This window comes from Tympanuchus pallidicinctus, unplaced genomic scaffold (genome assembly GCF_026119805.1).
Source record: "Tympanuchus pallidicinctus isolate F22 unplaced genomic scaffold, pur_lepc_1.0 scaffold16, whole genome shotgun sequence".
Lineage (NCBI taxonomy): Eukaryota > Metazoa > Chordata > Aves > Galliformes > Phasianidae > Tympanuchus > Tympanuchus pallidicinctus.
The window spans coordinates 9312340-9340167 of NW_026294679.1; the positions used below are offsets into that span (position 1 = coordinate 9312340).

General features: G+C 43.0%; 1 protein-coding gene across 1 annotated transcript in view; it reads right to left on the bottom strand.

Moving 5' to 3' along the window:
• Positions 1 to 8160: 8160 nt before the first annotated feature.
• Positions 8161 to 27828, bottom strand: part of RBM20 (RNA binding motif protein 20) — a 92917-nt gene continuing 73249 nt past the window's right edge. The window contains exons 6-14 of the mRNA XM_052676683.1: positions 27374 to 27517; positions 26609 to 26740; positions 24787 to 24866; positions 23430 to 24105; positions 21272 to 21370; positions 19235 to 19892; positions 16890 to 17009; positions 15789 to 15910; positions 8161 to 12196 (exon numbers count right to left, since the gene is read on the bottom strand). Of these exons, the coding sequence (XP_052532643.1) occupies positions 12086 to 12196; positions 15789 to 15910; positions 16890 to 17009; positions 19235 to 19892; positions 21272 to 21370; positions 23430 to 24105; positions 24787 to 24866; positions 26609 to 26740; positions 27374 to 27517 (2142 nt within the window). The 3' untranslated portion in view covers positions 8161 to 12085. The remainder of the gene's footprint in view (positions 12197 to 15788; positions 15911 to 16889; positions 17010 to 19234; positions 19893 to 21271; positions 21371 to 23429; positions 24106 to 24786; positions 24867 to 26608; positions 26741 to 27373; positions 27518 to 27828) is intronic.

Here is a 27828-nt window from a genome sequence, read left to right on the forward strand (position 1 = left end):
GGGGGAATGCAGGTCATATCTGTCTGGGTGTGGAAGCTCAAGTGTCACTTGCTGAGATGGTTTTGGACAAACGGTTTCATGAAACACAGACTATCTCTGCCGTGGCTTTCCAGGACTTGCCCCTGATAGTGTGCAAAAACCTTTTCCCCTTTGCATTTCTTTGTGCACCTTCCTGTCAGGCAATTTGGAATTGAGTTTGCTCTTTAAAACCGTTTCAGGCATGTCTTCTCTGTGTTACATTTGTCATCTGTTTATTCTTGTCTTAACAAAGACAATCGTGCCTCTGAAAAGACATTTTACTGGAAGGGCTGAAGTTGTGAAATGTGCAAGGCTGTTAAGTGTTCCAGATAGTGAGCATTTACAGTCTAACAACCAGAAACATGTAATAGTGAAATACTTCAGAATAATTGTCTTTTTCTTACTGGTTTACTGTGGGAGAAAATCTTCAGGAGCCACTTGTACCAAACAAGCTGTGTTATTGTCTTGTAATTATTATTTGACAAACTGAGGTACTGTGATTAATAAATCACGTGCCTGCTTTTTGTGTGTGTATAATCACATGCTCCACACATATTGACAGAAGCTTACAAAATATTTACCTATATGCATAGGACTGGCAGGAACTTCTGGGCCACCAAGTCTCCTATCACGGTAACATGTGATATAATTCCTTTAATAAACCTAACAAGTTCTGTCCTCAAAGCCATTCAATACTTTGCATGCATGACTGCAAATGGGAGGCTGTTCCTCCCAGATTACCAGATGGTTAGCAGCAATCAAAATCTCTAATGCATCTTTTTGCTCATTTACTCTTTACCAGCACTGGCCTTTAGCACCACTAAGTCTTTCCTCGCCCTCCCTGGGAGACACTTCCACGATGCTTTTACAGAGAGAAATCCACCTGGTTGCAAAATCAAGCGGGACAGCCTCTCCTTGGGTACACCCAGCTTTCACTGCAGCCTGGGCTGCACTTTTCCCATTGTGTTCTATGATTTCATTGCTTTTCTCATGCTTCCATGATTTTGGCAGCCTAGTTATTTTGTGATCGAAGTATGAGCTGCCAGTTTGCATGTAGGAGAAGGTTCAGACCTATGACCTTCTCTTTCTGTTGATTGTTCTCCTTGCAGCTGGCTTTTTTTTTTTTTTTTCCTATGTATAACATTTCAAGCTTCCTTTGACCTGAGGTCACTTCATATTTTCTGTCATCAGCAATTTTCACCAGTTCTCCACCAATGTTTGTACCAGGCTCATTCCCGAAAGCACTTTCCCAGGAGTAGTGCTTAACAGCCCCCAGTAGCCTCCTACTAGGTTGGCAGCCTCCCACCCCTCTCACAGCAAGTTTCACTCATTTATACCTTGTCCTAAATCTCTTCTCTCTGTTCCTAAGAACTTTCCATGTTGCATCATATGGAATCTAAATCCAGAGGGCTGAGATCCACCCCAATTTTCTCACTAAGTAAATGCTTTTCCTCACCCAAGAAAGATAAACAGGTTTGGCAAACGCATTTAATCTCATGCTGTTTACCCCCCTTTCTTTAGCCGTCCTTTCCTTCGCAGTTTGTGCTGGAGCTTTCCACACACCATTAAGCTGCAGTGTTCATGCCTGCTCTTGCCCACATCGGTTCTCTCGGTGCGCACAGGTCGTGTGCTCTGCTCCGGTCCCTGGCTGCAGGGATGTGCTGGAGATACTGGGGCCAGTTCTGCAGGAGCTCTGGCATGTGGGTGAGCCCGTTTCTCTGCCTGCAGTGCATGAGGGATCCCTGGGATTTGCTTCTATCCTGCCTGTGAACATTTCCCTTGCCCGTCCCACCAGCATGCTCATCTGTAGCCACACGATTAACATCCTCACCCTCAGTGAAAGCTAAAAGAATTTGGGTTTTGCACATACCTAATGTACATTCACCTCTATACCGTTCTTGCTGGAGAGCAATCTCACTCTTTTTCCTCTTTCTCCGTTTTCCTCAGCCATATGCAACTGGGAAAAATGTTTTCCCCTTTTTATTAGTGCCATTTAGAAGAGCAAACTGCCTAACTTGTGAAGCATAGGTTTTATGACCGATTGGTTATTTTGCTTTTATAAAATAACTCCTTGCAATGACTGCTTATTCTCAGTAGCATTTCTACATTTGAAATTGATTTAACTGCAGCCTGTGCTTTCCAGTTTTTCCCCTTGCTGGGTTTTATTTCCAGTGAGGTAATGCATAATGAACACTGGTCCTGGAACTTCATCCCAGCAGCGCTGAGACACAAAAATCCCCAGGCTCCTAGAACAGCTGATAAAATGGATTAGTTCTTGCTATTTATTTAAATATGTCCTTTGGAAAACTGAAGCTGTACCAGCAATGCCTGTCTTCATCACAGAGATATAGTATTTTAAGCAGAGCTTTGTTTATTATTAAAAAACCTGAAGCATCCTGAGTCTTCCATTTAAAAAAAGCAGAACAAAACAAAACAAAAACACAACATGACAGAAGTAGATATTTCTGATGTTTCTAGGTTAAATATCAGCGAGACAGAATGGAAGAGCAGATGTAGATTTGCTGCTCCTTTTGGAAATCCATTTTAACCTTAAAATATAGCTGTGTAGGTGGCCCTTTGTGGTAGTTCACAAAGTTCTTTTTGGTATTTTACTTCTGCAAGGCCTGGAGCCTCAGCTGAAGCTCGCCTGTCTCATCACTCTTCCTTTCCCCATCAGCCTTTCCTTCTTGGTCCCACCACGCTGCCCCAGAGTCCCAGCATGGAATGGGAAGATAGAGAAGGGACCATGCACAAAGGCTTGGCTTTCTCAACTCATTTGCTGCAAGGCACACAAGTTTGGCATCTGATGCTCCCTCTCGTCACAGCTGCAGTCAGTGCAGTGCTGATGTAAGCACAACCACTCCTGCTCCCCTCCTGTTCCTGCACGACTTGTTCTGGGCCATCCAGCTCCAGGGGGCTCTGGAGAAGATATCCACAAAGGAAGGTCCAGCGGGCTGAAGGAAGTGTGTTGGACACAGGGCCCACACCACATCTTGCCCTTCACAGTGTGTGCTTCAAGCTGTGGCTGCTGCCGATGTAACAGTGATGTGGGCAACAGGCTCAGTCACAACAGGCCCCATGGTGTGGAGCAGATTTTGGCACGGCAGTGCTGCCCCAGCCTCCTGAGCCCCCCAGGCCGGTGCCCTCATGACAAGGCCTGGCACAGCACAGTCAGCACCGCGGGGCCAGGTTCCCATCTCTGACGCTGACTTACTGCATGACCTAGGGCAAGTCACTTAGCTGCTCCCCTTCATTTCCTGACTCTGCTAAACGCTAGGGATAATAAGTAACTTTGCATGAGTGCTGTGAAGCTTTGAAATCTTCAGATGAAAAGGCGCTGTATAATTGCAAAGCGTTTTTAATAATGCTCATCATTCGCTTCCCTCTGAGCTGCCTGTCGGTCTCAGGCTGGAGCACTGCAGAAGCCACGAGCATCCAGCTCCCAGCAGCAGGCTTTGGGGGAGTGCAGGATTCTCCCGCATCCAGCTCCACCTGGGAATCTGACCTGAGCCTGGGTCCAACAAAAAGCCAGAAGCTCAGAGCTCCTTGCAGACAGAAGCTTTCTGGAAAGCTTGGGGATTTGAGGGAAGGGATTTAAACAGCTGTGTTGACAACACAGACAATAGGGATCTGATTCAAGCTGAGGGGGACTACTTGAAAGGCAGCAGGGAGCCACAATTAAAGCAGTGATGAGGAGGAAGGAGAGGGGAGAAGGGAAGATTACTTGGGCTGAAATGCTCCCAGACTGCAAGCAGCCAAAGCCACGCGTCCAGCTGGCACCCGCCTGCATCCTCCTGTGCTCTACATGTCCAGTGTGCTTCCCAGTGCAGTCTGCCAGGGTGGCAGGGGCCTTGTGGGGCCTTTCAGTATGAAAATTAATCTGGAGTTTTACAAAGGGAGCTGTTTTGTGCAGTACTGCAGATAAAAAGAGATGAGGTTGTCTTTGTAGCCGGGCCTGCAGAGCTTGCACTTAGCCAAGGGGTTCTTTCTATTTCTTTTCTTTGACTCACTAACACAGCAGTAGCTGGAGCCGATGCCTGCAGCTCACTGCAGCCCAACACCTTTCCCAAACAGAGGAGACTCTGTGCACTGCTGGCAGCTCCTGTGATTTTATCGCAGTTTTTGAGCTTTGGGGATTGTATCATAAAATCCCAGCTTCTTGAAGCAAGGGAACTGTAGCTTTCATTTATAAACGAGTTATGTTCCTAGCCCTCGAGGATGAAAGATTTGAAAATATGAAACTAGAGTAACTTAAAAAAATTGGGAACTGAATAAAGAGATCCTGCATTACATTGGCTAATAAGATTTATTATTATTTTTTTAAAGTTGGGAAAAGAAGTAGCTGGCAAATAACTTCTTGGGAAATGGGGCAGGGCTTGGGCTGACTGCTGGCTTCTCAGGATTTGGAGGTTGCCAATCTGCCTTTGAAGTCTGCAGCCATTCATAAATCCTTACATAACAGCAACAGCCACAATGCAGTGGAGCTCCAGAAATGCTGACAAGAGGAAAGTGGTGGGAAAAAGATTATTTTAGCAACCTGTGACAACGCACACTGTGGCATTAATATTTAAAGACAAAAGACCTGGAGCATTAGCACCCCAGATCCTCTTAGAAAGGAGTGCCTTTTTGCTCTAGGTACTCATTTTGCGCCTTGGTACACCTCTTGTAGGCAGAGAGGAATTGGGAGGCTCCACAAGATCACAGAAGGACATTTAATGTAACTAGATATATCTTGGTCCTTTGTATTTTAGGAAAGCAATTCTTCTCATTACAGTGGGTGGCCATGGCTGAAAGTTGCCAGGACCCAACAGGAACAGATATGAGCTTCAAGCACCTCGTGACCACTGCTGTGCTTTGTCCCAGCTGCATCTCCAGGTGTTTTCACACAGTCACAAGCAACCAAGATACAACAGCATGGCAAGTGCTCGTGTATTAGCTGCCCCATGTCAGCCCACGGTACACACCTCTCACACGCTCCTTCAGGGGTCACACTCACTTGTTCAGACCACCTGCATGCTGGTTTAAGTGAACACATTTTGCTTCTCACTTTGCTTGGCTGAGAATTCATGAAAGTGAGTTTGTGAGTTTGTGAGCCTGCTCAGAGTGCCAAGAGACAGAGCAGCTCTCAGGAGGAAACAAACCCAAATGGCATTTCTGACAGGTTTCTTTCACTTCATGTTTTTTATTCTCATCTCACTGGGCTCTGCACTTTCTCATGCTGCGAGTCACTGCTTGCATTGGATGCTGCATTAAATAGGTACTTACTTAACTTCAAGCCTTCAGTGGCTCTCACTTCATCCAGACTTGCTCTAGTTTGGGGCTCAGAGCCCCAAAAGGAGGTTTGGGAAGAGGCAACAGTATATGCCTCTGCAGAAAGATGAAAGCAGAAGAGCAGGTGATACACAGCCTGTGAACACACAGCCACAGCTACCAGCCCGCTCCTGGAAAATGCCTATGAGCATGGGTCCTACTGGCCTCGTCCAGAGCTCTTGGGTCCACACACAGCTCAGCAACAGTCACACAAGGGAAGAGATTATTTATAGCCTCTTGTTGTTCAGTTAGCAGGCTAATATCCAGCATATTGTGCTTGAGTTGTCCCAGTTTCAGTCAGCTGGAAGCAGGCCTTGGAACAGCCCAGGCAGAGCAGCGCTGATTGCCCTTTATTGTCAGGACAGACCTGGGCTGACCCTGCTGTTTGTCTCAGTGCATTCTCCTTCTGTGGGCACGCCAGGTTAAGATCTGAAGATCTGATCTGTTTCTGAAGATCCCACTTTGGTGGGGGCACCTTGGGGAACACAGGCACTGCTCCCCTCATGTACTTCAGTGCACACGCTGCTCTCCACTGCAGTGGATCTCTGTGTCAGGGAAGTAGAAGCCAACAGCATCCCAAGATAGGGATGTTAGAAACACAATTTGGGCATGCACCAGAACATGACTTGTTACTGCAATACTGGCAAAGTGTGAGCCAAGTGCTTAATGCTAAAATCCAGGCGAGGCAGTGCAAGCCTTGCTCTTGCACACACATGCACATGCACATAGGTGCACCCCCATGCCCTGCAGTGTACCCATGCCTTGGGAGCTGGGTGCTGCTAAGCACTCACTAATAGCACTGCTGTGAAACTGGTTTTAGCATCACAGCAGTGGTACAAGCAGGCAAATTCTCCTCATTTCCCAGCACAGGTGTGCACAGCATTGCCTGGCTACACCCCCTGAGCACAAGGTGAAAGTATGCTGCCAAGAACACGCTGCTCTGTGCTGAAGATAACCCAACTGCAATGCAAACACAACCAAGCCGGAGCAGAAACCCACAAACAAAACAGGCTTCCTGTGCCCTCTTAAAGACACAAAGGCTTTGTTTGAGGAAGGTGGAACTCATATACATGTCCTCAAACAACATTATTGCAGCTTACAAACAGGATCCCTCACTTCTAAGGCACTGGTAAGAAACCAGGCTGGAAAAGCTGCCTCCAACCAGGGCTGCAGTGCCAGTGCTGTCTTACCTGGAGGGATATTGGCCAGTGCTCTGCCCAGCACTGATCTAAAAGGCTGGATACAGCCTGCCCTATGGGGCTTTCTAGTGCGCAAAAAGCTTTTGAACATGCCCGCTCGTTTAGATCTGACCCATTTAATTAAAAATTGACGTATGCTGCTATTTCAGCTTAAATGAAGCTTACTTCTGGTAGCTAAACACTGCTCCTGACGGAGCGCTGCTTAAGCAGAGTCAGCCTGATACAAACTAAAATGAGAGCTCCCCAGCTTTTTAATCATGGGTATCTGATCAGAAATCTCACCCTGCAGTAGGCTGATGCAATTGTGTGCAGATAAGCTCCAACAAGAAACCTTCGTGCACAGAAAATGGGTTCTGCTGGGCCTGCAGCTCTGACGCCTGCTGCCAAGCTCGAGATTGATCAATGCCTGTGGATGTTTCTTTAGTGCAAGGGAAAAGGACTCTTTTTGTTCCACCACTGCATTACCCAATCCCACTGAGGATGGTCCAGAGAGGGCAGGTAAGATCCCTGGGTTTGCACAGTCCCCATCTTTTCCACAACACAGGCACCTTACCTCCAGGTGCACACTTCCACAGCACAGCATTGCATCAGACGAGCCAAACACATGGGTTGCGCTCAGCGTATTGACACAGATAAGCAGAGGTTGGTGGAGGGAGAGGCAGAAAAGCAAGCAGAGGCAAACCTGTTCTTTGGGGCTGTCCCACTGCCACCCGCACAAACGCGGCAGGGTTCCTGCCACACTAATGCTGATGTCCTCGGCGGCCTGCACCCTGCAGTTTGGATTTCTGTTAGCTAAGGACATGTGATGCCAAATAAACACTTATAAAATTGACTTTCCTGATTTTTAGAGAGAGATTCATAGTTGTGAAGACATGATACCACAATCACATGTACGAAGGTTTCAGTACATCCACACCAGAAGAACTGAAACCATTCGTGCTTAAAATACATTACACGTGTGCTTTGGCTGCAAAACACTTACTTAGAAAACATTAAAGTTCTGATTTAATGAACTGGAGAGTCAGAAAACCAGAGTGCCAGCCTTTCTGCTAATGACCCATTTCCCCAGCTGTTCAATGGCAGTGTGCCGAAAGAGGGAGTTTCAGCAAAAGGAGAGCACAGGAGAGAGGGAAACAGGCAAACGGAGGAACTTAGGCTGAGATCGGGTAGGGAATGCTTAAGGCATGCTTAGCTTTGTTAGGGACAATTGTTTTCTATGGTACTTTCAGAAGGATGAAAAGACAGTCTGGATGGAAACAGGGAAAAGCCAGTGGGGACGGCCAGCCTGGCAAATTTATTTTGAGAAAATAAAGAGAAAAGGGAAGTGAGTGCATATCTGGAGGGACAGCAGGTAGTAACAGGTAGGAGATATTAGAGCAGGTAGTAACAATTAAAAATAATTATGGAGTGCAACGCCAAGATGTGTTCAACTTCAGCACCCGATGACTGCAGTCACTCGTGGTGTGTGGCAGGAGCCACGTGGTAAGAATCACAACTTCTAGAAATCATATTGAACACTTTGGCCTCCTATTTTCACCTTACTCCCCAAATTAGCTTTTATTCATTTTGATTTGCAACAGATTTCCTGGAAAGCCAGAAGCACATTGTTGCTGGGACAATTGCCCACCACTACTTACGCTTTTTAATTCTCTTTATTAAAATCTTTCTTTTTAGGAAACACAAATTGCAATCAGTTACACAGATCAGTTAATATTGATGACAGTTCCTACATAATTAAACAAGTACTAACAAATTCCAACTGTTTACAAGCCAAAACTTAAATTAACAAGATTATATAAGCTCAATAAATAATACATCTGGTCCAGTTCAAGTATAATTCAACAAATCACAGCCTTAATTCTTAGAGAATAGAAAAACCCTGAATATAACCAGCCTAACACTAATTTAGTGTTAAAGCCAATGTGAAACTTCGTCTAATCTTATGGGGCAAATGTTTAATTGTTTTATTTTATACTTCAAGGAAAGTAAGTTGCAGATTGACATTAAAGACTACTTGAGATCAATACAGATTTCACAGAGATGAAAAGCACAGTCCCTATTCAAAAAGTGCAATCTTTGGTTAAGATGTGTTGAAATGGTTTTTATATATTAAGGAAGCTCTTTTTTGTTTTTTTAAATATCAATATATTTTTGGCTAGACCTGAGCCTGCTTTGTGCTATATATATAAAATGTGTATATATATATATATATATATATGTATGTATGTATGTATTAATTAACAGCGTGGATTATAGTGATGATGAATTCTGCCAACAAAAAAGTAAAAATTTAAAATATAACAAACAAACAAACAAAAAAACACACTTTTACATAAGCTGAGAAAGGCAAGCAACTGCCTACAGTGGCTTTCTTCCTCAGCAGAATAGGTAGTAGAAATTGAGGAGCTGAGTGCCTGTCAGCATTGCATGATGGCCTGTTGGGGAGGGAAGGAGATTGTCTCTGAGATCTCAAAGTGAATCGGGCTGAAAAGTAGGGATCAGTAGGAGTTAATTGAGACTAGAGATTGCTTTAAAGTGTTGAGTTCTAGGGTGAGAAAGCAGCTCCTCAGAAAGAAAACTGTCCCTATGGCTGTACCTAAGATGTTACAGATTGCTGTTGTGTGGGACGATGCTCAGAGGAATGGGGCCACCAAACCATCTCTATAAATGTCTGGTTAGGTCACATCTGTGGGGCTGGGCATGGCTCCTGCATCTCTCACTTGAGACATTTCCAGGAGAGGAAACTAGGTAGAGTAGAGATGCCACACAGAGTGTCCTCCTTCTACTTCCTTCAGCTGCGAAACAGTGGCCTGGGCCCTGGCCCAAACAGGACCTGGAGCCATGACAGGCCCTTGGTGATCCTTGGTGATCCTCCTGCTCCTAGAGCTCTAGATGGAGACCAAAATTTAAATGAGGACATCTTCAGTCTGCTTCAGTATCAAGAAGGAATTCTGCATATCTAATGCAACCAGACAGGAAAAAGAAGGTTAAATATGCAAGCTATGAATAATGAGAGTGATCCTGATTAAGAATTTGAGGAGAGGTGAAAAATAACCTCATGGGCAAGCCCTCCCTTTAGTAATTCTGCTGCTGCCAGTCAAAATCTCATTGCTTGCCTGTTGCTTTCCCTGCCTGCCTGTATCCACCTGTTGTCTGTTTTCTGAAAGTTTAAAGCTCCTTGGCCTGGGAAAGTCTTTGTTGTGGATTTGTGTCATGCCTATAATAAAGGCAGTGGACCTGTAGCTTCTGCTGCAATACAAATAAAGAATAATAACAGTGATACTTTTCTCATTTGAGGTTACCTGGGGATAAAGTTGCTGGAGGCATATGACTTTGATATACAGTCAGCTGTGTCTCACATCCAATTAAACTTAACCACATGGTCTAACAAGCTGCCATTAGGGCAGTGAGAGCCCCAGTTTGAGAGCAGGGTTAGCTTCAAAAATCTAATGCTTGCACTGGAGTGACTTCCTTCCCTCGTACCCAGATTGTGCTGAAGGGCATAAGGGGAGCTTCACATTCAGATGATACACGACCAGCCTGAGAGCTGTGCTTTAGAAGATGGTTGCACAATCTCTGCTGCCATTTTTGTAATCTTATAGCTTGCAATATAAGCTCTTGCCCTAACAGCTCTGTGCTCAAATTTCACTGCTATGTGAAAAACAAACAGCCAAAGGAAAGCCCAACCTTTGAAGGAAAAATTCTTTGTTTGCATTTTTTTCCCTTTTATTTATTTATTTATTTTACTTAGGGGAAAACAAAGGCTGTTTTAAATGACAGATGGACCCAAATCTTAAAAATACTTCAAGTGTGGATAAAGAAGGATTTATGCTGCAATGTTTTTCATTTCCCCTTGTCTTTTGGATAGGCCACATCTGAATCTGGGATGCAAAGAATCCCTCAACTTGTAACAGGAATTCCAAATATGAAATCTGAACCCACCTCTGGTAAAACGAGTGGAAAGCACAGGCCATGAAATGGAAGAGGGCTTCAGGCAACAACGCCAGACACCTCTAAGACACGCTGCCTGGCCACAGGATACTGCAGAGAACAAGCATGACTGCTGGCACAAGAAATAATGGAACGAATACTTTGGTGGAAGCGGTTTTGGCATTTCAGTCACTCTGTAATAGTTTGCAATGTCCATGTCATTCTTAGCGATGACGGGAACCTTCTGGGAAACTATTTCCACTTACAACATCTAAACAGGACATCTTACACCAGCAGTTTTTACAGAACATACTCTGATGAGTATGAGAGTCAGGCAAAGAACAGAAACACGTCTGCAATTCCGCATCTGCCTAGATTACGTGGTGCACTTTATAAAAGCATAACTCTGGGATCAATTCTGGCAATGGTTTGCATACGCATTCACTACACAACACAAAGCCCCATTGAAATGAACCAGAAACTCGTACAGTGCATTTCAAAGGGACTGAGCAAAATACTAAGTAACAACTGCACAGAAACAATAGCTCGTAATAATGCCAGAGCTGCTGGTGCATCCTGTGTTCATCCTGTGAGCCATGAGTTGTGACATTCACCTTAAAAAACATCAGGGAAATAAAATATGAAAACAATATTAAAAGTCTGGCATCCTTCCACGAAAACCAGGAAAATTCAACATTGCCAAGCCAAGGAAAAGCAGCTCTGAGAAGAAAACAGAAAGACTCCAAAAGCAAGAGTCTCAAGTAAAATGTCTAAAAGCAACATGGTCCAAACACATGGCACTTTAAAAAGCTTCCCATGAAAGTTTCAAGTCTGTAAGACTCAAAGTTGGCACTCTTTAGATTCGTCAAAGAGAAGAGTTTTAAACAGAACAGTAGCTGGAGAACACCCTGATCACGCCATAGAAAATGCTGCAATCCAGAGCTGCCAGCACATGTGTTTGAATTGCTCTTGCTGTGCTGGGCTCAGGCTATAAGGTCCCTGGGCAGAGACTGTGGCTCCCTCTGCATTCGTACAACACTGTCAGTGCTTAACAACACAAATATCTATCATTTCAGCCAGCTCCAAGACGCATGGAGATGGATGCTGGTGGGGTTTACACGATGCCATCTACAGATTAGTTTTAGCACAATGGCTTTAGATGTCCTATGCAAATCCTACTCACTAATCCTACTCACTGGGGGTAATGAGCAAAATGACTGCAGACACTTTAAGCAACATTAAAGCCTATTTATAGTCACATCTCCTTTCCTTCCAGCGTCCACTGGAGGATGCTGAGTGCTTCTAAATACTCTGCCTGACCTGATGTGTCACATCAGAATTAAAACTTGAAGAATCCCTGAGAATTCTGATTTAATCTAGGAAACCACTCCCAACGTGCAGAGTGTGAGAAAGAATTGCTCCACTTGGTACAGATATGCCAGCTTTGCTTCACCGTGGGAAACAGTTTCAGGCATTTTGGTTTTTAATGGCACTCTGGGCATAGGTGCGTGGAAGATGCTCTTTATTTCCCCTCCTCTGTACAGTGCAAATTGACAGTTATGTCAGAGAAAATAAAATTAAAAAATATATCAGCATTCACTCATTATGGCTCTTCCAGCTCATACGCATCATATTTTTTTCTTTGTAAAGTGAGGAACAATTCCAGCGTCATCCTGAAGCAGGTGGCTGTCTTCTTCCTTCATTTTCAGGCTCTCTTCTGCAAGCTGGGACAGATATTTCTGCAATCATAACAAAAACAAACCATCTCTATTAAAACTGAAAATACTCAACACAGAATGCTCTGCTCCTTTTCAGAGGCTCTTACACAATCCCAGCACCTCAGAATGGAAGAATATGCATAGAACCTCCTCCTGGTCAAAATTCAAGCCAGGTAGAATGCTTAATCCATGGAGTTGAATGTTCTGTTGTTTACTCTTGTGCCACAAGGGGAATTGCTGTCAGAATCAGAAAGATCACAACTCCCCATCAGTCTGTGTAACAAGACCTCACTTCTCTTTGCAAGAAAACTCACAGCTCCTGTAAGATACAGCATAGGAACTAACCCCACTCAGTCAACTAAATTATACCAGGGTAAGACTGCTGTGTCAGAAAGTAGATACAGATTCTGAGTCATAATTTAAAGCATATATATTTCATTTTCAGCACTTCCAGTTCAGACATGTATCTTGTGCACAAGAATATTCATATTAAGAGACAAATCAAACTCAGTAATAAGTAAGACTAGCACTCTGGCTAGAGTATTTGTGTGTATTCTACTCTAAGAAAAAGCATTTCAGCGTGATTTGAAAATACAGACGTGGCCAGTGAGGCTTCCAATCTTCTGAAAACAGTTAGTAGGAATGGAGGGTAAACAACTGAATGTAGGTTGGAAAATGGTGCTCAAAGTATTTATTCATGGTCAACACATTTAGAAATAGATGGAAAGAAGCTTCTTCATCAGCAGCTAGTCTACGCAGATACCCACACAGTAACGTAGAGGTGGTCCTACTAACATTATCTAGTTGCAGGATTCCTACAGGCTAGAGGTTGACCTCCTCTTTGGCCTCCTGAGTTTGACCTCCTTGGCCTCCATGAGGAACAGGAGGAATGGGAAATGAATATAAAGAAATGAGGGGCTGTGTTCTGACTGCCCAGCTGTCTCACAGAAATACAAGTTGTGGGTGTAAAAGGTACATCTGAAACAGACTCAGTAAATGTAAGAGTAGGTGTAACTGTGAGAAAATGATGACTGCACCCCCATTAACCTGATTTGGCAGTAGAAATTACACAACTCTTGATTGTGGCTCCCAGGTACAAAATTCCATGTGGCAGAAGGCCAACGTTACAGGAATACAGAGATGTAGAATCCATGAAGATTACAAGTGGTCTGTACATCATGTAACAAATCCCTAACACTTGCTGGATCAAACAACCCGCACGTGTCTGGGTTTTAATGATTACCCACCAAAATAAGACTGAGGTTTATCCATCACCTTTAGCTGATGTTAATGTCAGCTGTCACCAGTTTTGAAGTTCACACATCAGACATTCACATTCATTTATAGGAAAATGAAAGTCTAGGAAAAAAATATTTTTTTTCCTTTAAATACAAGTTTTGATGAATGTTGTATAAAGGTAGGGGTAAACAGGATAAAATGCTGCACTGAATTGCCAAAGGCAGCTTACACCAGATGAATCTGTCAGCTTAGTGTGATAGGTAAGAAGGTAAGGCCAAATAATAGATCTTTTGGACATGGAAAAAAAAGCGTGCAAGGCTAACAAGAAAAAGCTGAAGTTTGTTCACTGGTTGCTGTTCTTCAAGGGCAAGACAGAGAGAAGAAGATGTAAAGGTGACTCATTTACTCAACAACTAAGTGAAGTTTTTGGAAGAAAAAAACAAGACTGTTCAGTTTTGTGCTAAAATCCAAACACTGAATACATATTCTGGATGTGGCTCCAAGAGGGTTGTGCAAAAGATATGTGGCAAATCAACTGGAAAAAACTCATATTCATGAAAGCATGGGACAGCGATGCTGGCATCAGACAGTGGCATTTGTCACACGGGCAAGACAACAGAATGACAGCCTGTTGAGCAGACCCATAGCTTCACATACAGCTAGAGTCCACAGTTCTTATGTTGCTGAATACACTCATTACATTGCACCACCCTAAAAGATTGATGTTTCTTGCAAAGTACATAATTAATATGGATCTAGAAATACAAAGAAAAAACTTGCTGAACTTCCATTTGAGTAGGCAAAAGTTGGATGGTTATTTATCAGGTGTATACTTCCTCCATTTAGGAAGATAAGGCTCTACAGAACATTATGTTTTCATTGCCATATTTGACAGATTTAATTTTATCAGCTTTTGCCGTCTTTGTGCTCTTATCTCAAATCAGTGTTACATACATGGGAGAAAAAGATTTTTTTCCACACTCTCCTAATTTTATTTGGACTTTCTTTTTTCTATGACTTTAACAAAATAACTTAGAAAGTGAGAACTGCCTCTTCTTCCTATAGGACTGGTTACATGGGGCTGGAGTTGCAACCTTTGCTTAAGCAAAGTTTCTTTGGGACACACCTGCTGAGTACTGAGTGGTGCTACCTCTGGTCAATTTCTCTGGATTTTCGTGAAAGAAGCAAAAAAAGATACGTGGACTGGGCGCCTGCTCTTTAGATTACACTCACAGGAACCATCATTAGCAAGGACAGCAGCTCTGCAGGCAGAGTCTCAGACAGTCAGAGGCCTGAAAAGAAAATTCTTCCAGAGAAACCACGTGTCTCATTAAAAGAACTATTTTCAGAAAGGCTAGTGCCTACTAGCCAGCTAGGGAAAAATGGCTATTACCTGAAGAAAAGCAGGGCTCCAGCATTTGCTCTGGGCAGAGGGAAGGAACAGAGAAAGAAAGGACAGCCATATTCTTTCATGCCTTTTTTTTATGAGCATGTGAATTCCAATAAAAGTGTCTAATAAGAACTCTGAGCTGTCTCAAAGCATCCTAAATAAAAGTGTCTTCTGCAGGGCACACACCCTACACATGGGCATGGTCTCAAGGAGATGTGATGCAAGGCTGGCTCCTCCAGCGAGTCCTTAGCATTAGGCATGATGCTTGTGCTGTCGTGACTGATACTATCAACTGTACGTCTGAAAAGTGATAAAGGCAGGAAATTTTATTTAAAGGCAAGTGCCCATGGTCTCTTCATGCTATTATCAAGGGCTGGTGGCATACACCTATGGAAACCACACAAGTGATTACGTGCCTCTGCATATCCTTACAGAAATTATTCAGTGGTGGTGTTCTCTGTGGCTGAACTGCCATGCTGTTCTGCAGCACAGGGAGGTGATTTCAGCAGGTCACAGCAGGAGAGCCTGTGCATCACAGAGTACTGCGTGCCGAAACACGCTGCAGGAGTTTATGCTCATACAAAGCAAGAATGGCAAAGTTATTAAACAAGTGGCATGTTCTTCTCCTGAAACTCAGAAATAATAAAGGCTGCTGCTGGGCTCACTCCCAACAACACAAACATCTGGGACCCTTAACAATGGCTAAGTAAAGGTCTGAGTTGCTTGCTGAGCTGGTGACAAGGATCCAGTCTGTATGAGAAGATACAATTACCAGCTGGCCCCCTTTTACTGATGATACATAAGCAGGGACCCAGCAGTCAAAAATTAGGGTGTTAAAATTTGGAACTACTGAAAAGTTTTGTTTACTTAAATTTCACTTTGAATTCTGTCCATGGCACAAAAACTGATTTTTGCTAGCTTCTCTATCTTGTACCCAGTCCACCCCAAAATCTAGTTATTGGCTATTTTCACGTGTGCTTTTACCTGAAGATTTTTGTAGTGGACAGTACTTCTGCAGTGATTTGTCTTTGCTGTCTCTTCATTCGTGTAGAAGAGCCCACAGAGCTTGCAGTAAAACCCAGTTCTAGGCACCACGAATTCCACGCCTATTGAGAAATTCAACATGTCAGTTAAAAACCTTCCCCTTCAAAACAAGGTAGTTAAATGGCATAGATATGAAGACTGATCCTGGATTCATAGAATGGCTTAGGCTGAAAGCTATCTTAAATATCACCAAACTCCAACGCTGTGCCATGGGCAGGACAGCCAGGTGCCCGTGGCCCCATCCTGCCTGGCTTTGAACTCCTGAGCTGCAGTATAAAATCCTGTGCACTGCAAATACACCTTGTACTTCTCTGGCAGATATCAAACACACGGACCTTCTCTCACATAATATTGACCAGAAATCTCACTGTGTAACCTCAAGGACCAGAACAGCTATTGTAGTTATTAGCAGCAAATTCACACTGACATCATGCAAATTACTCTTAGAAGATGCACTCTCCCAAGCGTTTTACTTATGATCATTGTTTACACAGTAAAGCAATACTTTTTGTAATACTGAGAGTGTAATCAACACTTTTATGACAGGCACTTTTAAAAATTACTACGTATTTTTCATACCATACGTCTTAAGAGTACAACTCTCTAATTCCTAGAGAATTTCCTGGATGATCTTTATGCCCTCAAGATCCCTTGACTTTGATCAGAGTTTCTATCACAGCCTCACCAGGTCCTTTATGAATGCAATGTGCCTATGGGGGGTACACAAGGCTAAACCACTCTAGTTTGCTCTTCTTTCTGATTACTGCAGAGATTCCTTGCATCAAGCTCAGGTTCGAGACAAAGAAGCCCAAGGGAACTGATTTCATCAGTGACATTAACATATTTTGCTATTCATCTGGAAAGAAATCGGCAAAGGTCTACAATGAAAAGCTTGTTTCTTTCAACAGCTCCCTTTCTGTCTACGCGCTGCTCCCTCACTCTCCTCACGTCTGTTCTGAGAAATAAATCTAGCAAGTAGCCTTAAAGTGACATCTTGTTGTAAGCTCTAGGAATTGCAGTGGCCTGAATGTCCCAACGTACCCAGGGGAATGCTGAGTTCAGTGAAGACATCTTCTTGTTCCCAGCCTGCCGGAGAGTGCCTCCTCCTAGACTCTACTTCTGGGTATTCCAGAGATCTCATTTCCAGGTACCTAGAATTTGCTTAACAAATGAATAAACGTATTGAATGAAAACAGTTTATTAGTTTAAACAGACATCTGTAGAATTCTTAGAACATTTTCTGGGTGGAGCTATGAGTGAAGCTCTTCCATTCAAGCAAGATCCAACTCAGTGCTACTTCAACAGCTGACACAGTTAACCCTATTTCTTCCAGATTATTTTTCTATTTTTCACATCATGCTTGCTATGTTTTTTTTTTAAATTGAATATTTTAAATTCTAAACAGATCTATAATATTACACGTGCCTCCAGCCCAAGCACAGTTGAATTGCAGCCCTGTAGCCACCTATGGCATTGTGTGACGAGGGCAGGAGCTGGGCTGCACGTGGGCAGCAGCACTGGCTGTGAGCAGCTCCCCTACTGCAAACTCTCCCACAGCAGGATCCCATGGCACTGCTGCCATCTCCTTCCTGGAGCCACTCTTCTCCCATCCTCAGCTCCCCAAGGGATGGATTCTGCTTTACGGCTTTTGGCTATTGGAAGGTTTTGGCTTCTGGCCAGGAAGGAGAGGTTTGATTCCTACTGTGGACTCAGACAAGAGCTTTTTTTTTTTCTTATTCCACAGAGCAAAAGAATTACTGATAAACTGGTATAATTCCCACTCTCCAATCCTTACATCAAGGAACCAGTTCCCTTAACCTAATGGAATTTCCACTGCATTGCAAATTTCACCTAGATAAGGGCTACATTTTCTTACAAAACAAATAAATTTCTGCCCCAACCAAACCCTTCCTGCCTTTCAAGTCTGCAGTTCAAGGTTCTGCAATTTCTGACTATGAAAATGAATTCTCCCTCATAATTGTAAATGTGAGTATCACATGATTTAAAAGAAAATAATTAAAAAAACCCTGACTGATTGGCTTTCAAGTTAACTTTTAAGACCATTCCAAGTTTCCAAATGTGCTGAAGACCTCCTGAAAAACTCAAGAGCCTCAGTTGGTTATTCTTAAAACACCCAGGGCCTTTCTGGCAACTTAAGTTTCACTTAGGTTGATTTCTGGGCTTTTGAGCTGGCAGCTGCATTTGCAGAGAGCCTAGAGCTTTGCACGTCAGCTGCCACATCCATGGCAGACACATGGGACAACACGCTCTCCTGGAGTTTCCAGGCTCCCTACTGGCAAGTTGAGATGCTGGAAACATCAAAAGCCTCTGTTACTGGAGCTCGATGCCTGCGAAGCAGGCAGCCAGGGGAGCCAAGCTTGCCATCTCCAGTTGCAGGGCACGGCATGGCAGATTATCTCCAAACACACAAAGCCTGGAAAGCTGTCTTCAGGCCAGAGGGCAAGTACTGAAAGGTGAACAAGTTTCAGTTCTGTTCAGGAGGGAAAACTTAGCTCAAGATCACATATCCACACCAAATGTTCTGCAAGAAAATGGTATTCATAAAACTTCCAGCAACTTCTGCTCACAAACCCCTCTCCAATACATGGGCTTCAGTAGCAATCAAAGAAGAGCATTCCTGACCTATATGGTTTATTTCATTTTCCACTTCCACTCCTTATGCACTACACATTTGCTCAAATTTCATTTGAAAGCCTGACAAGGAACCAACCTCAATTTCAGACATTCAAGATCTCTCTTTTTTTTTTTTTCCCTGACAATAAAATATTAATAGACAGCTATGATTACATTTATTGGCACTATCTCACAGCATGTCTTATCAGATATATGAAAGGCAGCACGCAGTAGATAAGAGGAGATGATAAGGCAAGTCCTGACAAAAGGCATGTATTTGTATGAACAGGGACTAAGAAGCAACAATCTGCAGATGATTTCCATGTTACTAATGCCACAGTACAGTGTGTAAGAATACCCACCTTGTCCAGGAGCCAGCCAGACATTACAGATACTTTTCTGTTGACCTTCAGTGACTGTCACTCATTTCATTGACAATTCAAAATAAATTTAGCAGAGCACTGAAAGCGTTCAGTTAAACTCATGTGAACCTTGACATGACAATTATAGCAGCTTATGCCTTTCAGAAAGCTTGCAAGCTGCTTATCATATTTCATTTACACTATTCAGCTAAGAGCCTCTAATGGTTTAGCTTGGCAAAAGGCACCGGAGTTCTTTTACTGAGCTGCTCCAAGGACAAGTCTTGATACTATTAGCAACATTTACTCTTGTTAGCAATAAATTTCAGCCTACTGTCAGAGAAAACATGCAAGGCTCCCTGCAGGTCAAGAAGAAAAAAAAACAGTAGTTACCCTCTGGACACTCTTGGCTTTCACGTCTTGTTTCTTCACTAACATTTTTAACAAGCATTTCCATAACTTCTCTGCTTTCAGCTCCTTGTGATCCCATCTGTTTGTAATCATCTATAAATGCATCAGGGAGCTGGAGAGACTCCTCTTTTAGCTGAACAGAAGGTGTATGTTGATCTTCAGGATCTAAATGAGTGTCAGAGCCTTTATCATTTTTTACTTCCTTCTGCTGGTGGTCAGACTCCTTAGCAGACTGGTCTTGCGACTCCTCTGGCTTCTGCTCACGGTCCAGATTTAGGCTTGATGCTTCAGTTACAGCATCATCATTATCATCTTCCTCGTCATCCTGACAGATGCTAGAAGCTACACTGCCCTTTACTGATCTGAAGTTTGTTTCTAAAGGTTTATGGGTAAATTTCTCTTCACTCCTGTTTAGGTGGCTATGATCATTTTCCAGTTCTAATATGGCTGTCATACAGGAACACATATCTGTAGCAGCTTTACTTTTTTGATCAACTGGTACAATTTCCTCAAGCTCAGTTATATCAGGCTCCATAATTAGGTCATCTTCTCCCACTTCGTCTACTGTCACTAATTCCTCCATGTTAGCAGGATACCAGGTCTCGCCTTCTATCTCACTTCCACTCTCCCAGTCTTGGTCCTGTCACAAAGATGTTAAAAAATGAGAGATCAGTGGGCTTTGAACATCAGTAACCAGGAAAAATTTTGATCTGGCCCCTCTCGTGTTTTAGTTTCAATGGATGACGTCTCGATGCTATGATTTTAAACCTTATGCACACATGCAAGTAGTATTTTTATAATAATAATATGAACTTCACTTTTGGGAGCTTCTAAAGCTGCCTTGGAAGTTGCAGTCTCTCCAGCCTCCCACTCCTTGCTTTTCTGTAAGCATAACAATGCACAGCCTGTCATACACCTTATTACACGACTGACTCTGCTCCATGATCCCCAAGGAAACTAACCTCTCCCTCTCCTCTACTTCTGTTCCAGAGCGATCAGAAATGGGAACCATAATGAGAATACACTGAACACCACTCTAGCCCCTGGCTTTGACTTTTCTGGAGTGGATCCTTTAAATTCTTATGCTGACCTGAGAAAAGGCAGCTACCATCTGTAGCCATTTCTTTCCACCTGCAAGAGCCCTCTGCCAGAGACTGTGTTGGTAGAGACTGGCCCAGACCTTAAGAAAAATCAGTTTTACAGTTATTCTCCAAGATTTATAATCTGATGTACTTCACATAGGAAATTAGAGACATGTAGGATGCTCAGATTCTAGTATTGGACTTGAGAAGTATCAGAATGTTAATGTACATGCTTCCTTTTCATACATAATTGGTGCAGTTTAGATTTCAGCTCTCAAAATCATTGTGAGCACATAATCTGTTAATAATCTGTATTCTCCTCCTGTTCAGCCATTTGCACACTTCCCTTCCTAGAATTCTAAAACAGCAAGAAAACTCTGGGAGTTGACACTGTTCTCGCCAGGAGATCAGTTTTCTACAGCAAGAGATATCAATAGCTTCCATATCTGATCATCAACCCATGACCCTACAGATATGAAGCTGGAGGAATTCCAAGGACATTGCTGTTCCCAACTGTGATGCTGCAGAAGGGCTGTTGTGAAAACACTATTTAATTAAAACCAGAAGCAATCAGAGGAGGCTACTATCTGTAGACCATCTGAAGCCAATGTTCTGAAAAGTTTTCATCATTAGTTCCCCCCCCCTTCTTCTCCACTAACTGACTGCATCTCCTATTTTTGGGCACGGTTCACAAAGTTACACGGTTCACTCAGGCATACATTACAGTTGTCAGTGCCAAGGGCTATGCATGCAAAGCAATGTACATTGGCAAAGAGCAACTAAAAAAAGAGTTCTGGAGACTTCGGGAAAAGGTCAAGATAAGGCAAGTTAAATTAGACATCTCCCTTCAGTTGCCCCTCTACACACCCTTCCAGAGATCAAACTTGGGTTTTCACTTATTTTATCATGGAAGCTGTACCAACTGTGTGCCACTAACCTTCTCTTTTCTTGCGTTTTCCAGAGTCTCTCCAGATTCTCCTCCTTGTTTATCAGATGAAGGTGAGCTCTTCTCTGGACCTTGCTCCTCTTTACCAAGCTAAAATAGATACAACATATACACATATAGCAATACACAGCGTCGCTCTATTATGTTTCTATTTTGGGTTTAGGGAAGCAAAGTCACTCACAAGGTCACATTCTTTATTTCTAACGATTATGCAAGTCAACTGGACTGTGGGAAAAGACCCAAAAAAAAAACAACTGGAAAACTGGATTTCATTGGAAAAGCAGCACAAATAATAATGATGAAAAAGAAATTGAAACAAAACTAAAGACTTGTAATTTATATTACAGAGATGATAGAAGAGAGGCTAGAAGACAGGAATGTGAATTCATTAAAATTTCCAGCCTCCATTCCCTTGTTGGATGGGGCCCTGGGCAGCCTGGTTTAGCACTAAACGTGGAGGTTGGCAGCCCTGCATGTGGCAGGGGGGATGGAGATTCATGATCCTTGAGGTCCCTTCCAACCCTGGCCATTCTGTGATTCTGTGATTCCCCTGCTCTTTACCCACATCTGTTATTCTTGGCTCAGATATGGTAAAGAGACCAGAAGTGTTGAAACTCTACAGAAGACATTAAATGTTTTGTTTATTGATGCAGGATCAGCTGAGAATGAACCTACTTACACTGCTGATACCTTGGAAGAACAAAGCCACAGTATTACCTGGCACTTATTAGAAGAGGAGTGGAGCATGAGTATGATGAGTTCAAGAGCAGACAAACCTATTTCTGCCCTTTACAATATGTTATTAGCAGTAGCCCCTTGGGAGGTGTGCCTTTTACCAAGCCAGCTTAAAATGCCTTGAAAACATGCAGAGGGGTGTGCAACACTGATGATTCAGGAAGCTGCCCGACCTTTCTTTAAGTGAAAGAAATCTCCCAAGGAACCATCTGTCACAGTGAAATATCGGCAACAGGAGAAAGATGACAAAAGGTGGTTCCAGAAGCACATTTCTATGGCATGAGCTAGTGCTGCTAGCCATTACAGAGGCTAGCTGAGTTACAAACTCAGATATTTCCTCCAACCTTGCCCCCACACAAGAAGAACAAATGCAAAGGTCAATTAAAACCAGACAAAGACTGCTCAAGCAGCACAAAGGCCATTGTTAGAGATGGACCCCTGGTCAGTGAGGCAGCTCTGCAGCCTCCTGCACTGCATCCTGGTGGGTGGTTGGAGGCCATGTAGCACTCAGGGGCTGGGGAAGGCAAGGTGGTCACAAGCCAATAATCATAATCCTGTAGGGAGGGAATATAATCATGGGCTGTACTGGGACAAATGCCGTATCCTCATTTGTTGTTCCTGTCCACTCTTTCCTAGCGGAGAATTAAGCCCACAAACAGCACCACTTCACTGACTGGGAGAATTTCTACAGAGCTCCCATAACTTCACAGATGAGCTGATTCAGTGGTTCTACCATGGGAAGACACTCCTCCAGCACATCTGAAGTGAGCAATGTGAATTATCCCTGCTGAGATGACCTCACGTTTAATAGACACCAATTGCTCTACTGAGCTGACCAAAAGAAAATGTTCCTTATTGAAAGTTCATTCCCCATTTTAGCAATATAACAACCTATAGCAATAGCATATAGCATAATTATATATATTGTGCATCCCTCTAAAATTCCTGGACAACTTAATTCCTAGATAACTTGATTCTTATCAGCAGAAGAAGGTAACAATGAAAAGGGAGCAGCCATGGAAGGTTTAGCACAGATTTGGAAGACAGAACAGCAGATCAACTGCCTCTGCATAGGCAACCCACATGCAAACAGTAGATGTACATTTGGTTTTGGTTTCAGTTGTCTCTTCCCTCCCCCTCACTGTTTACCCAAAAGGTCTACGCATGGCAGTGAAAGATGATATTCAGGTACTTAACACTAGAATGAAGTAACAGATTTGCATAGGTCTGGGCAAAGACCTGGACGAGGTGACCTCCCAGGATCTACTCTAGGAATATATCCCCCAACCCCATCATGGCAAAACATTGCTTATTACCAGCACCACGCCCCAAAACAACTAACCTAAAATACTTCAGAAAAGATATTACATCAGCATTTACCTATTCCTTAGTACAGTTTGGGATCTCTATTTACCTTGTTCTCAGGTTTGGTTTCCTTCACATCACTGCCTTCAGCAACAGCATCTTCTTGGTCTTTTTCAGCTTTCTTCACTTTATTCTTATCGCTTTGTTTCTGCCTGGAGCTCTCAGAGGCCTTGCTATGCTTCTGTTCAGCCGTCTCCTCCCTTACAGCATCCTCACTGTAAGAATGCCTGTGTTCCCTGAACTTTGCCTCTTCCTTTCTCTTGGATCTCCCAGAAAACTCCTGCCTCTGAAATTTGTCGGATTTTGACTTAGAGGCTTTTCGGTAATAGTCATCTTCCCTGCTCTTGTAGCCAGACAAAGGGTGGAGGGAGCCAGGAGAACCACTCCTTACGTATTTTTCTCTGTGCCCTCTGCCTCCTTCAATCCGTTCATCCAAGTCAAATTTGTCTAGCTGTCGGGAATAATGTTTCCTCTCGTGCACCCATACGTCAGTCCTGTCTCTCTTCTCATCCCCATTCTCTCGCCATTCTCTGCTTTCTCTTTCTTCTTCCCGTCGAGAATATGGGGACTGATCCCACTGATCTCTTCCATTTCCCCAGTCGGTCCTGCCGGTCCCCATCGGGCTGCGGGGTGAACTGCAGGAGGTAAAGCTGGGAGTGTGGGATCGGGGAGACAAGGAACGGCTTATGGGGCTGCGAGAGCGGGGCCTCTCTGTGCCATACCTGCTGCAGAGGGAAAAGACAGCTGTAACTGGCTGTAACAGCAGGCTGCTGAGAGGTCCTGTGCACTGCAAACACTCTGGCACTACCCCGGTGCCTGCAACCCTGAGGGTTTGTCACAGACATGCACTGCACAGATCTGTCTGGAATATATTCATTCGTTCTTAAAAACGTCTCCTAGATGTTTAACATTAAAAGTGTATATGTTAATACCCTTACAGTAACCCTAGCATTAGCTAGGCTCTAGTTAGCTAGACAAAAGTGAAAATGATAAACAATTTATAATAGATGTTTTAAGGCTCTGATTCTTCTCCCGCTTTGCTGGGAGGTCCAGAAAGTACTAATGAAGCCAGACAAATCAGAAATATACCAAACACATTTCTTCCTCTCCAGTGTTACCACAGCTCCAGCCTTTGTGCTTTTCACTACGGAGGTTGAAAAGGGAAATGGCTTCATTTGTGTGTTCCTCACGTGTCAGGCATATTTTCTGAGTCATCATCATCAGTAGTAATGAGATCATTTGTCTTCTTAACAAGTACGGTTTTTCCATCTGAACTCATTACATAGGTTCTGCGCTTACTATTGTACCAACTTACATTTTTTACAGTGATTTGGAAAGCAATCCAACATCAGAAGGGCAATGAGATACAAAAAGGAAGCACACAGACTATGCTCATTACACTTTACCTGTCTGCCTCACGCAGCAGGTCCCTCTCCCTCTGTGAGTGGATGTCCTGGATGATAGCAGCCACGTTCTTACCTGGTTTCTATATCAGACAAGGACACTGTTAGCATGCTGCACTGCTCTCCAAGCCATTATACAAGATCTGCCCTTTAAGAAACAGCATGCATGCATCATTTCATTACACTAATGAGAAATATTTGGTTTCAGTGTTCTGGTTATAGTCTTTTCTGCAACTGGTATCTCAATAGCATGATCAAAGCAGTAAAATGATAGAAATGGAAAATTTGCTTGTAGCGCTGTCTGCTCATAACTGGCTTCTGGAAACTTGGCTTCAAAAAGCAGCTTGTACTTCCCTGATACACACTCACTGCAGAGTATATAACTGGATATAAGATGGCAGAAGTCAAACCCTTTTTCTAATGCTTGAACTAAATAGATGCATCAGCCTATTGTTTCTTACCCTAGGGAGGAGCTGCCTTAACTCCATACTACAATACGGCTCTGAAAGACTATGTTCAGACGTAGGAGTTACAGAAAAGCTAAGTGCAAGAAAAATGAGTGCAAGAACTGTTGATTACTTGAGGTTCAAGATCACCTCCAAAAGATGCAGGACTCCAGGCTGGAGTGTGTGCAATCCATCAGCCAAATGGAGCATGCACAACTGAGCAACGTAACCATGCAGGAACTCAGAGCACTTCAGAGTGGTAACTCATGCATGTTCCCCTCTCATATCACTGTACTTTTGTTCATTTGTTTGTTTTTAACAATGAGAAAGAGTTTTTGCTCGTGAAGAGCAAACCAATTCCATGATCTGAGAAACTGCCAATGGAACTGCTGAAAATCTTCCTGAAATCCCACTCTCCTGAGTAAGCCCAGCTCAGCCTTCATGTTAAGATGTGCAGTCTCAACCACCTTACTTTGCAGTGCCTCAGTACCACGGTAAGAAAGAATAGCCTGATTCATGAAGTAGCAATTCCTTAAAGTCTCCTCTTACTTGTCTTCCCTTAATGCTCATAAAATGCCTCTTAACTTGGAACACTACAAAGTTATTTTATAGAATTATTGTGCTGTGTTGGGATAATATAAGGCTTCTCAGCTCTTCGCTGCTGGTTCCAGTCCAAGTCTACATGCAGAAAGCCTATTCCTTTAGCATTACATACAGCAGAACAGAAGCTGCCATAAATATGCTCTCAGGAGTACTGGTTTTTGGAGATCACTCAGATATCCATATCAGAAGTGTCAGATAAAGTCTACAGGAAGTCTGAAGAACAAATATTGATCTGTTCTGATTCCATGTGTGTACATATATATACACATACATATATATATATATATTAGGTTAGGTCACTGTCAAGAAAGGAAAGCTAATCAGCATGATGCTTAGTCCTGCCATCGCTGCTCAGCGCAGACTGTATTATGTCCTGAGTGTGCAAGCAGAGAAAAGCAGTGCCCTAGGCTCAATGCTTGTCCAAAAGGATGGCACTCCCTTATTTTTGCTGACATGTGCTATCTTACACATTGTTTAACTGAGCAGCATGGGCTGTTTCGGTCAGCCTTAGTTCAACCAAGCAGCTTACTGGAGAAGAAGCTTAGAAGGGATTTTTGAAGTAGTGCAATGAGAGAACCAGAGAATGGGATCTCATCTAAGAATTAAAATTAAGTATAAAAGATCATTAACATACATTCGTTAGTTTATCTTTCTTCATTTCTTTTCCCACAGTATTAAAACATGAACTAGAAAACAGCAATCAGAAAGACATTTAGATGTATTCTCACGGACAAGGTATAGAAACTCATGAATTCTTATCAGGAATCTGATCTTACCTTCAGCTGCAACTCCTTGTATCTTTTAGACATCCTAATAAGTAACTTGTCATCGTTTATCATAGCGGGTTTTTCTTTGTAGTACTGCACCATGGCTTGTGCTGCTTCACTGTAAGCCATTTCCAGAAAGGCCTAGCACAGATGGGGAGAGCTTTAAAATCCACTACATCATTACAAAACAAAGTATCAGAGAAATAGGGATACTGAGGTGATTGCTCAGCCTCTTGTTAACTAAAAATAATGGTTACCGTCCAGCTATGAAAGCTGATGTGCAGCTTTAGTAGGTGGTTAAAAAAACAAATAATTAGAATCCAATCTTTCCTGATATACAAAAACCACTTTTTTCTCACTTCCTCACTGGGGCTTCTACAGGAGAAATAAAATGTGAGCAGCCAGAACAAAGCAAAGAACTACTACTAATAAAACAACTATATTCACTAGCATTTCTACTTGCATGAAAAATGCCACTTGATGTAACTATGGTTTAACTGTTCAAGGGAAAAACAAAACTGTGTACTGACTGCATTTTGACATGTTAACATTGCTCACTGGCGTGGATTCTACTTCCCTCTGCACTGTCTGCCATGGATACATGAGAGATTTTCCAGTCTACCATGCCTACCACCACTGGTTGACATAACCCTGAAGACAGAGTTCTGCTACAGTGTGATGCAGGTTAAAAGGCACGGGCACTGTCTCACTGAGCATCTCAATATGCCTTTCTGCCTACTTACATCAACACTGGTGGCTCCAAAAGCACAGTACCTGATTAGTGGATTTCATGAGGATATAGTTGGTGACCTTCCCAAACGGAAGGCCCAGGTTAATGACATCGTTCTCTGTGCAGCTTCCCTCGGGGAGGTTGCAGATGTGAACAACTCGACCCAATGTAGATTTCCTCTGGGGAAACTGGAAAAAAAGTCCAACTCAAAGCCATGTTTTATCTTAAATATTCCAACCACTAGATAAGAGCTTACATTTCTGCAAAAGAAAAAGAAACTGAAATGATCTGTTCTACACACCTGCTTTTAAGGACAAATATCCTTAATTAAAAACATCCTGATTAAAAATTTTCTTTCCCATTCATATTTTTAACTGAACTGTGGCTTGCAGTGGAGTCCCCATCCCTAGATTACCAGGAGAGGATTACTAGGAGAGATGCTCTAGTTCAAACAGGAATAGTGGTATGGCTGCAGAAGGTAACTTGCCATGTCAAATCT